The sequence below is a fragment of the Myotis brandtii genome, unplaced genomic scaffold (assembly GCF_000412655.1).
Source record: "Myotis brandtii unplaced genomic scaffold, ASM41265v1 scaffold536, whole genome shotgun sequence".
NCBI classification, from domain to species: Eukaryota; Metazoa; Chordata; class Mammalia; order Chiroptera; family Vespertilionidae; genus Myotis; species Myotis brandtii.
Window position 1 is genome coordinate 3,847,457 of NW_005369967.1, and position 11,856 is coordinate 3,859,312.

At 54.7% G+C, this 11,856-nt stretch overlaps 1 protein-coding gene across 5 annotated transcripts in view; it reads left to right on the plus strand.

Moving 5' to 3' along the window:
• Positions 1–9,108, plus strand: part of SMOC1 (SPARC related modular calcium binding 1) — a 218,000-nt gene extending 208,892 nt beyond the window's left edge. For 2 of the 5 annotated variants that reach the window (XM_005877945.2, XM_005877947.2), the window contains exons 11-13: positions 1,921–2,165; positions 6,614–6,667; positions 7,146–9,108. In XM_005877945.2, coding sequence (XP_005878007.1) covers positions 1,921–2,165; positions 6,614–6,667; positions 7,146–7,162 — 316 coding nt within the window. In that variant the 3' untranslated portion in view covers positions 7,163–9,108. The remainder of the gene's footprint in view (positions 1–1,920; positions 2,166–6,613; positions 6,668–7,145) is intronic. The other 3 variants (XM_005877946.2, XM_005877948.2, XM_005877949.2) reach the window with 3 other exon arrangements.
• The last annotated feature ends 2,748 nt before the right edge of the window (positions 9,109–11,856 follow it).

Below are 11,856 nucleotides of genomic sequence, written 5' to 3' on the forward strand. Positions count from 1 at the left end.
GCCACCCTTCCTGCACTGTGAGCATCCTGACAAAGACTTTCCTGCTGCCCACCTGGTACACCCTGCAGGGGCAGGCTTGAAAGTGAATGTAGCAGGTAAAATAGACACCCAGGTACTTGTACTGGCAGAGACAGAAATCTGAGCTCCGCGTTGAATAACTGCAAGGCCTGTTCCAAAGACCTCCCGAGCCTGGCTTCCAGGACAGACAAGCGATTCCCAGTGAGCCCGAGGCAGCCCGTCCCTCCACTTTCCCAGGTCCTCCCGCGTTAAACCTGTCAGGATGAGGCCCCGCTGGCAGATCCACTAATTGCGCTCTCTTGGAATCAGTCCAGGGTGCCCAGGGAGCCTGCCCAAGACTGCAATCCACTTAATGAGGACTGGGCACTTAGCGGTAATGAAACTTCTTTTTCCCTAAACGTTGAGGTCACTTGGGGGTAGGAAGCGGAGGGAGTTTGCTGGCTTGTCCATAGGGGAGGGGTTAAGGGTGGTCCCCTACTGTCTGGAAAACTCAGCAAACCCCAGTGAGGAACCCCAAGGCGTTGGCAAGTGCCCTGAATATTTTTCTTGCCAGGCCCAGCTGCAGAATGTTCTGGCAGACCCCAAGCCCCTGAGCTAGGACCCCTTTGGAGCAGTGAGCCCCTTGGTCTTGCTTCTGACGCATGGTGGTTACCTGTCTGCCCCAGCACCCTGCAGACTAAGGATTTGGATGTGTGGAACCCCTCTGAACTCAGTCTTACACCCCTTGCCAAGGGAAGGTTGCCCAGGAGTTTGAACATGGGGACCTGGGCCCACCCTTGACCTCCTGCCATTAAACTTTTCTGTGGACTCACCTCTAGCGGGTCTGGGACTGGCCAGTTTTAGCACCTCTGTTTGTGTCCATACTCACTCCTGTGGCTCTGGCCTTCTGGTCAGAGACCTCAGTCTCCTCCTGGGATAGACCCATCACTGGCTTTAAACGTTTTAAATATTAGCTAGCACCCCAAGTCCTTCTGGGGAGAAGATGAGGCATCAGTGAACAAAGTGATGGGTGAGCTGCGCACGTTACAAGTACAGGCAGTGTCACTGTGTAGTCACCACGTTTGTGGCTGTGAGCCATGCCTGCTACTGTGCCACAGACTCTAGCAGGCTGTCGTGGTTCCTCGGGTCCAGTGCTTCTCAGCAGAGCCGCTGGGGTTCTCGTAAGCATGTGGCGCGCCAGGCCCACCCGGGACCTCCTGGCTCAACCTTCTCTGTGGACTCGCCTCTAGCAGGTCTGGGATGGCCATTTAGAACCTCTGCTTGTGTCCCTCCTAACGGCCTTCTCTCAATGCCTGTGGGACCTGACAGTGATGGGCCACAGGGACGTCACACTTCACACCGAGTTCTCCCTGCCTGCCTTCCTGTCCGGGGCTCTGTGTCGCTGAGACAGTGAGCAGCTTGGGGCCCAGGCTGCGCCTCCCACTCTGGAAGCCCTCCCGGGACCTGGCCTGGCGCTCGGAGCACCCTTTCCCGTAGTCACATGCATTTGAGCCACATTCATACATGTTCATGTGTGAAGAGCAGCTTGTCTGGCAGGGAACACTAGGCCAGGAGAAGGACAGTTCAGGTCCAACCTGTGGTTTTCTCAGGTGAGTTAAAGCCAGCCAATATGTCTGAGCACCCATCTTGTACAAGAATGGCTATGGTAGAAAGTGAAGCAGATTCATGTGATAAAGTCGCCCACTGGACTTGAACCATCCAGGTTGGAGACTCAGGCTGGAGAGGATGGCTTGATTCTGTACAGGCTGAGCGGGTCTGGGAGGTCTCTGGCTGGAGGAGCCATGTCTTCCTGGCTGCCCGTAGCCCACCACCTGAGCTACGGGAGAGAATCTGGTGGGGCTGATGGTTCCTATGGCATCTGAGCCGTGCTCTCTGGGGTGGGGGTGTCTGCCCGTGGCCCAGGTTCTCAGAGCCGGACCCCAGCCACACCCTGGAGGAGCGAGTGGTGCACTGGTACTTCAGCCAGCTGGACAGCAACAGCAGCAACGACATCAACAAGCGGGAGATGAAGCCCTTCAAGCGCTACGTGAAGAAGAAAGCCAAGCCCAAGAAATGCGCCCGGCGCTTCACCGACTACTGTGACCTGAACAAGGACAAGGTCATCTCGCTGCCCGAGCTGAAGGGCTGCCTGGGTGTGAGCAAAGAAGGTGAGTGCTCCCCCTGGGCTCCTGGTCTTCCAATACGTGTCCCACCAGGCTCAGGGACCAAAGGCTCTCCAATCAATGGACTTCCAGCTACTCACTTATTCAGCTGTGTCCTGGGAGGATGCTATGCTTCATGCTAGATGCCTGCACACTGGAGGAAGTGATGAACAAGGTCCCCATCCTTCCTCAGATATGCAAATGTTTACAGATGTTGTGATAAGTGCGGTGAGAGTGTGTTAGGATAGGCCAGTGCAGACCCACACATGCAATGGCTCAGCACAGTGGAAATTTGTGTCTCTTCCACGTAATAGTTCAGCATGATTCCAAGTCAGTGTGTGTGTGTGTGTGCGTGTGTGTGTGTGTGTGTGTGTGTGTGTGTGTGTGGTGAGTAGGGGAAGGAAGGAGCAGGGATTGCTCCTTACTCTGAAAGCCCGGCTAAGAATGACTGTGCCATCTTTATCAGGTGGCTTCCAAGGTCGCCATGGGGTCATCTGCATCCCCAGTCAGGGGTAAAGCATGGAGCAGTGCACGTGGGGACACGTCACCTCCCGTATTTCACTGGCCGGAACTCAGTCACTGGACCACACGCAACAGTAAGGAAGGCTGGGAGCCCAGGAGGAGGAGGAGAGGATGGAGTCTGGCCAATATCTAATTTTCCCTGTCACAGGCAGACAAGTACAGAATATCATAGGGACATAGGTAGGGGCACCTCCATCAGCGTGGGGCCAGATGGCCTTGGAAAACTTTTTGAAGGAACTGATGTTGAAACCAGGGATCCGCAAACCCAGGCTGTGAGCCCAGTCTAGTCTGTGGCCTGTTTTCATATGGTCTGTGAGCAAGAATGATTTTTGTATTTTTAAAGGGATGTATTTTTTTTTAAAAAAAAAAAGATGAAGGAATGACAGAGACAGTACATGCCCCACAAAGCCTAAATTACTTGCTATGGAGTCCTTCACAGGTAAGTTTGCCAACCCTGGTCTAAACCAGTGCCTGAGGAATGAGTAGGAGCTGGCGAAGCAGACAGGCCAGGTGAGGGGAAAGGAAGAGGGCAAGTGCAGTGGTGAAGACACCGAGGGGGAGAGGAACTCAGAGGTGTGAGTGTGGCTGCAGCGAATGTCTGAGGATGGCAGGAGAGGGGCGGGGCAGGAAGCATGGTGAGTTTCAACTTTATAAGGTTAGTGGGAAGCTGTTGAAGGGGCTCAGTGTGAGAAACTATAGATCAGTTTTGCTTTAAAAAATTATCTGGCTGCAGCGTGGGACACAGAATGGAGATGAACAAGGTCCAGAACCCAACAGGAGGCTGTGGCATCGTCCAGGAAGGAGGTGGGGGAGGCCCAAGTTATGAGAAAGCCAGTGGGGATGAAGAGAGTGGGTGGGTTTGAGAGAGGCAGGACGTGGTGGCTGAGTGGAGATGGGGATGATGGACAGCTGGACGGGGGTCCATTCACTGAGGTGGGCGGCATAGAAAGGAGAGCAGAGCGCGCATAGGGGCCGGGGAAGGCACCGAGCATGTTAGGGTGTCGAGTGGGATGTGCCCGAAGATGAGACGATCAGTAGAGCAGGTGAAGGGTCTGGGCTGATGGTACTGACTTGGGTGATGCTGACTTATTTGAAGTGCAAGCTTTGGGAAAGGTGAGGTCACCTAGGAGGAGACCCAAGGCCTTGTCCTTGTTCTAACCCTCAGTGGATGGTGGAAACGTGGGGACTGCATGGGCAGTGGCTGAGTCACCATAGGTATCCAGTCTCAGGACCTGCCCCCTCCATCTCTGGGTTTTGGCACCGGTTCTGGGGTGAGTGACCGCATCACTCTGGGCACTTCCATCCGGTGAGGATGCCACTTTGTGTCCCCAGAGTTCTGGGAGTCACCAGTGTCATGGTTCAAACCCTGCCTCTGCCGCAGACTAGCTCTTTCGCCACACACACACTACTCAGCCCCTCCGGGCTCCAGTTTCTCCATCTGTAAAATGGGAATAACTATAGCATCTACCTCGTAGGGCTGTTGGGCCGACTCAGTGAGACAGTGAGTGAGAGCATTTATCACAATGCCCGAGACATTGAGAAAGCTCAATAGAATGTCAGTATTACTGTTCTTCATGAGATTCCTGCCTCTGTCAGTAGCACTTATCACACTGTATTGCACTTTACTGTTCTGTTTCCCCTGAAAGCCATGGACTGTGCCTTTTCAATTCCTTACCTCTAGCATCGTGCATGGTACCTGGTAGCAGTCCATTAGAACCTTGTCAAATGAGTGAATGAATAGATGAGGGGGTTGTCCCTTGTGGTGACATCCTGCTTCGACACACGTGGAATCTGTGCTTTTTTCACAGAGCACATGCAGAGGCCAATATTGGAAAGAGACCACCCAGTGTTAGTGTAGACCCAGGCCTAGCAGGAGCACTTCTGAGCAGAGCAGGGATGGACACACAGAGGTCTGTAGCGACTCTGCCCTTGGTCCCCTGCCCATAAGGGTAGTTATGGTCTACACAGCGCCCAGGCCTAGAGGAGGCAGAGTGTGGTGACCTCGGGGCCACGCAGTCCTTGCTGGGCACCAGGTGTCTGACAATCCCGGCTGCTGCACAGGCCCTGAAGGCAGCCTCCAGCTCTGCCTCTTACCACCTCTGCAATCTTTAGCAAGTTACTTACACTCTCCGAGCCTCAGCTTCCTCACGTGCAAAATGGAGATGATGTTATTTACTTCCTAGATTTAGCACGATGGTGCATGTGAAGAACTTAGCCCAGACCTGGTTCGTGGTGAATGCACAAAAGCAAATTAGTAGTAATAGGGGCACACACCCACGGACTGAAAGCAACTTCCCTGGTCCCTCTGCTCTAGGAGCCTCGGAAGGCCACTTGGGTTGATGGTTGTAGGGAATGGATCCCTTGCCTTCGTCATCTGGTGTCATGTGCTGCCCTCTGGTGGGCTGAGAGGGGCTTGCATGCCAGATGGGGGCACGGAAGGGTTTGGGGAAGGATACAGTGTCTGGGGGTGAATGTAGCTTTGGGTCTGCGGGACCAAATTTTTTGGAAATGACTCCTGAACACGGGTATTTTTAGCAACCAGACTCCTCACTGGGAGCGGAATTCTCTGTGGCAGAAAAAGGCTAGGCCTCTTTCTTAACTGGCCCTTCCCAGTTTATAAAGCACCTTTGTCAGGAATATTGTCACCATCCTGTGAGACAGGCAGGGTGGAGGCTAGTTCCTCCATTTTTGAAAAATGGCAACTTGCCCTTGAATTGCCCTAGATGCCGCCTGCTCTGGGTCAGGCCCCTGTTGCCCGCTGCCCTCCTTGGTGGTTCGGAAGCAGAGCCAGGTCTGAGTTTGTTTCGCCACATAAAAGCTGTGCCATCTCCAAGCCTCCTATGGGGACAATGTGACCATTTTCTAATTATCACATACAATTGCCCTGAGGAATGCATTGCTGGACTTAGGTGAGGGGACTAGCGCGGTGAGCCTCACAGGGCGAGCTGGTTGCTGCTGGCTGTGAGTCCCTTCTAGTCTCAGCGGGTGGGCGGGGCTGGGGGAGCCTGTAGGTGCGGAGGTCTCAGCTCACTACTGGGAGAAGCGCTGCTGGCTGGAGTCCATGAAAGATGGCTCTGCCACTTCCCAGCTGCCTGTCTTTCCATGTAGAATTGGCCTTACCAACATCTGCCCCGTGCCCCAGCCCACCCCGTGTCCTCTCCCTCTCAGGTCTTCAGGAAGGTTAGCATAACTGGAGGCACATGGGACAGTGGGCTCACTTGGCCAGCGGGTGGCGTGGATCCCACAATGCTTGATACTCCTCACAGCCCTCTCTCAACCTCCACAGATTCTCGATCCTCAGGGCAGTCCTATGAGAGGCAGAGCAGGAGCAGCAGGGCCTTGGTCCTAACTCCCATTCTTCAGACTAACCCAGAGGGTGGTGGACATGCATAGTCACATGACTCCAGTCACATGACTCCTGGTGTGCTGCCTCCCAGCTGCCCACTCTTCCTTTAGAAGACCTGGGCCCCGCAGGAGCCTCCCTGTGGGGCGGAATGGGAGTTACAGAACACACCTTGGACTCTGGTCAAGTCACTCAACTGCTCTGAGCCTCGGTTTCCAGATATGTCAAGTAAAAGGGAGGGACCAGGTGGTCACAAAGATGCTTCCACCTCTGACATTCTGTGACTTGGAGAACCAGGACCAAGAAGGTTATGCACATGTCCATCGGCACCAAAGCTCTTCTGAGCTAACAGAGAGGCCCCCAGTGGGGCCTGGCCTGATGGAAAAGGGACTTTGTTTAAAGGTGTAGGCTAGCAATGAGCTCACTCAGGCAGAGCAGAGCTGCCGACACCCACAGAACGGGAGCACAGCGCAACCCCTGGCTCTTTCCCTCGTCCACTTCCTTCTGGGGCTGGAGGGGATGGAGAAGAAGCTGTGCCCGTTCCCTGGGTCAAGGCCACTCGAGCGTCATATGTTCCTATTTGTTGCAGGTGGTAGTCTTGGCAGCTTCCCCCAGGGAAAACGAGCAGGCACAAACCCATTCAGTAAGTTGCCTTCTTTCTGGGGTCTGCTCTATGGGCCCCCTCACACAGCTTTGGTACTGCAGTGGGAGTGGAGGGATTGGCCAAGGACCTAGCCTCCTATTTAATTTTTTTTCTCTTTTTGTTGAGGATACAGGAGAAAGGTTGGTTAGTGCTGTGAGGATCCCACCATCCCCACCTGTAGATGAGCACCGGCCACTTCTGCCAGCCCCGGGTGAAAGGCTGGCATCTGGGATGAGTGTGGTTTGTGCAGAGAGCAAGCCAACCTTGTTCCAGTTGCCATGTGATGATGCCTCCTGGTGGCAGAGAATGGGCTGGTGAAACGTGGGCTCATCTGCAAGTCTAGGCTACCTGTGTCCTGCCCCGCCCCATATCTAGCAGCAGGTGGAAAAGGCTGCTCTTCGGGGGAAATGGACCCATGCAGTTGGCTTTCTCATAAACCCAGCTCGACCTTCTTCTTGTTTATATCGCCCCTTCTCAGTAGGACGCCTCGTCTAAGAAGCAGAAAACCAAAGGGCAGGTGGCGAGACCCGGGAGGCAGGACGGATCGCCAGACGCCTGACCTTCGACCTTGCCACGGCCCAGCCACATCCCATGTAACATGAGTGGTGCCCACCCTGTTTGCACTTTTAATAACTCTTATTTGCGTGTGTTCTTTTTGGTTTCATTTGTAAACACCAATATCTAATACCACAGTGGGAAAAGGAAAGGGAAGAATGATTGTTTATTCTCTCTCTTATTGTAAGTTTTTGGATCTGCTACTGACAACTTTTAGGGGTTTTTTGGGGGTGGGAGGGAGGTGTTGCGGGACTGAGAAGAAAGAGATTTATATACTGTATATAAATATATATGTAAATTGTATAGTTCTTTTGTACAGGCATTGGCATTGCTGTTTGTTTATTCCCTCCCTCTCCCTGCTCTGGGTGTGGGAGCTCCGGCCACACGGCCCAGCTTCCTACAACCCAGGGCTGAGTCCCCAACCCACCTGCATTCTGTTTGGAAACTGACCCTGTGTGCACATGGGTGGGGGCCCTGTGATTATATTGCAGACTCCCCCAGTCCTTTTTGGCGGGAGGAGGGAATCACCCCACGTCGTAGCTGTCAAGGTTGGCAAGCCACATCGCCGTTGGCCTTCTCAAGGGAGCTTGGGTTGGGGGAGAGGTGGAGGGAGGGGAATAGGCAGCTCAGACACCAGTTCCCCCTGTTACCCAGACCCCCAGGTGGCCTTGGGCCCATAGGCAGACCAGGATTCTAGTGACCCCCTGTGCAGATGTCCTCAGAGGATTTGCATCAACATTTCTCCCACATTTAGTACCTACTCTGTGTAAAACATGAGAGGGAGGGCAAAGAGGAAAAAGGCACACAGTGGGGCTCTTATTTAAAGGTCAGTATTTAAGCAGCGGAAGGAAGAGGACAGAAAGCATCGTTGGCGAATGCAGGGCCCGCAGAAGGGCTCTTCCCCTGCAGGCCCGCAGGGGAGGCTTCTGAGACCTGGCCCTCCTAGGCTGCCAGGTCACACTGGGTGTTCCCTCCACTCCCCCCGCCCCTGCCATCTCAGTGATCAGCGCAGCCTGGGGGAGGAGTGGGGTCCCACACCTTGTAGGTAACCGAATGGTTTTCTTTTTTAAACCTGAGGTTCTTCCTGTTTCCTCAAATGCTTTTAAGGGCTTCCAGGCTTGAGGCCAATTCCAGCGGGACCCTGACCTTGGGCCTCCTACTTCTGCCTCTCCTGGAAGTATAGGAATAATAACCCAGTTGGGGGGATACTGGCCTCGCTTTCCTCAGACCTTTTCCCAGGGTTCCAGTGGGGGCTGCCCCGCCTTTGGGCAGAGCAGCTTCCTCTGCCCAGGTGACCATGCCCCCTCAGACAGAGAGCAAGTGACGCTTGGCGCCTCATCCCAGGAGCAGCTGTGGCAGCAGGGAGGGAGGGCGCGTCCCCCGGGGCTTGCTCTTGCGAATCTGGCCTTACTTGGCATCGCGTCTCAATGTTCCCATAGGTGCGCCCACCTTGCAGACGGTGTATCCCACCTGGGTCTGGAGAGCTGGCCCCTCAAGGCCTGACTGTGGGGAGGGCCCTCCGGGAGGAGCATGGCCTTTTGTGACATGGTCTGAAGGTTCTGGCTGTCCTGGAGGAAGTCCTAGAGTTCATCTCCAGATGACTGGAGGCCCTATCCCAACATGGGGACGTGGAAAGGCAGCCCTCGCCCATTTCCACCCCGAGAACTGGGCGTGCTGGCACTGGACGGCCCTGCTGGGAGACCCAGCCCCCTTCTGGGCCTGCAGGAAGCATTCAACACGGAGAAGGCGCCTCCTGGAGAAACCCAGCTCTCCCCCAGGCTTCCTCCTCCTCGCCTGTGTAGCTGTGCTGTGTGCTTTTCCTTTGTGAGGAGGGAGGGACACTATTTGTAGCTTGTTTTATGACAAATAAAAATGGGTAAACCTTGGTGGCTGTTGCCTCTTTCTTTGGGTGGCTTCTGAATGCGCATAATTTCCTAAAAGGTCCAGTTGTCCCCGGCTCGGGTGCCCTCCACACTGATCCTAGGAAGTCCCAGCGGCTGGAGGGAACCCAGATGTGGCCACGAGGTGGCACCAGACTTTGTTGGGAGGACACTGACTGGTCCCCTTGCCCTTGCCTACACTGTGTCCTCTTTGTAATTCTCCTTCTGGCCTCCACCTATTCAGCTGCCCCCTCCAAACCATCCTGGAAAGTACAGAACGTCACTGGCTGTGCTTTGGGGGTGGAACTGGAGGGGGAGGACAGCCCATCCCATGGCTCCAGGCTAGTGGGTGGGAGTGGGCACATTGGCCGCAATCCAGATTGCAAGACCCCAGGCTAGGAAGCAGCTTTAGACTAGGGAACAGCTCCCCAGTGGGGTTCTGCCAGCTGGGTCCTGGTTTTGTGGGGGACACGTTTAGATCAAGGCAGCTGGGGTGGCTCCCAGAGCGGGAGGACTTCAGGTGAGGACTGGCAGCAAAGACGAGGCTCTCCATTCTCTCCAGGGCTCCCGGCGTCTTTTCCCCTTGTCCCGTCTCTACACACAGCTGTCCCGGGAAAGGGCTTCCTCACCTCCTCCACATCCTTTTGCCATACTCTGCGGCCTTGACACGTGCAGGTGAACAGGAGCTATTTCCCCTTGAAAACGTCTCCCAATCTTGGGAAAGGGGCTACCCCTTTGAACGTTGTCACGGGGGTCCCTCCTCCTCTAGTGCTGACACTGTGCTGTGTCGCAGGCCCTGTCACAGTTAACACCCACCACAGCCCAGCAGGACGGGCTCCCCATTCACACGTTGGTTCAGACTCCGGGGTTCAGTGAGTTGCCGGCTGCCTCCAGCTGGGAAAGGCAGAGCCAGGGATCACCTTCAGGTTTGCTGAGTCCCAGCCCAGAGCTCCGCCCACTCCCCAGCTGCCTTCCTTGAGGGGCTAGAACAGCAACCTGCTCCCTCCTGTCCAGCTCTGGCCCCGGGTGCTTGCCTTCAGCTGTGAGAGCATTTTTTTCTCTGAGCCGTTTAGAGGCTCATTAAAAGCCTTTGCAGAGGACTATCCTACGCTTAAGGGATTTGGGGAAGAGAAATAAGGGGGTATTTGCTCATTCGGGACCTCATTGGGAGACTTGGGGGTGACCTAGCCTCCAGCAGAGACCAGCCTGGTGTGGGAAGGGGGCGGGTCTGAGCTCACACTTGGCTGGAGGCCTCGTTTAGCTTCCACCGCTTTCTTAAAAAAATAAATAAATAAAAACAAAACAACAACCAACTGGCAGCAGGGCCAAGAGTCCAGAAAAAGTGAAAGATCCATCCACCCAGTTTCTTCCTGCACCAAGGCCCTGAGCCAGGCTTAGCCCCTGCGGGGAGGGGAACACTGGGCATTTTCAGTCGGGATGTCACAGGTGACAGCTGCAGGGCCAGGCATCTTGTCGGGGCCCCTATGATGCTATCAGAGGAGGGGCCTGCAGGCGGTACCCACCCTGGTTTCCTGGGTGAGATGGGAGATGGGCAGCACCAATCCCTTGTAGAAACAAACCCAGAGAAAGCCAGGCTGATCCTCTGGTCATTTACTCCCAAGTTTCCAAATGACCTACAAGGCCCACCAAGGAGGCTGCTTTTCCCAGGCACCCTGCTCTTCTGCCTGTGGCATCGGCCTTTCCCCATCTAGAGGTGAGGACAGGCAGAGCTAACTTTTTCACATAGTGCCATAAAACACAGCCCGCAATTCTAGGGCTGGGGTCACTGCACCCCTTCCTGTGCCTTCCATGAACTGATAGGGAGGAGGGTCATTGCCTTGGTTATATGCCTGCCTATTAAAAGCCTGTGTAACCCAGGCACCTCTTGTCATTTCTTGTCAACTCTAGGCGAACTCTCGGACCCTCGCCAACACCTCATCGATGCAGCCGCAGACCTCCCGTCTGCACCACCGGTTTTTCCTTTAACAAGGTGCAGTCTTTAATAAGGTGAAGGTCACTTTGCCTGGGGTCTTCCTACCCAAAGCTTTGACTCTGGCTAATGGTCCATGATCCTCCCACAAGACAATGGGCACATTGCTAAAGGCCTCGTGAGAACCAGTCGGGAGAGACCAGGAGAAGCTGCAGTAATACACTCCCCAACCTCATAGCTTCAATCACACAGGGTTCTTCACTCCTGCAGCACAGCCATCAGGAGAATCTCGACGGCACTTGAAATCTGCTACTGAGATTGTCACAGTCTCAGCCTCCAGCCCGGGCTCTGCTGAGTCCTGGCTCCCAGACACTTCCACTTGGTGTCCCACAAGCCCCGAAACTCAATATGCCTCCAGCCTGACACACACTCTCCACCCACCTCTCCTCAGTGCTGGTGCACCAGCCAGCCTCTCCCTGGGCCTGGAGCCCAGAGCCCTCCCTGCCTCCTCCTATGTCCTTCCCTCCCATCCATTCAGTTCATCACCATGTCCTGTAAATTCCCCTCCCATTTCTTTCCCCTGTGCCCTCCTTCCCACCCCGAGGGCCCCCTATCATCTGCTCCCTACAACAATCAATAGTTGTATATGGCCTGTGGTCTCCACTCCATTCATTCCCCACCTCAACCACCCCCTTCATGCAGACAGCTCAGATTGAATTGTGTCCCCCCAAATTCGTAAGTTGAAGCCCTAAATTCCAATGTGACCATATTTGGAGACGGGCTTTTAAAGGAGGTAATTATGGTTAAACTAGAGGCCCAGCGCG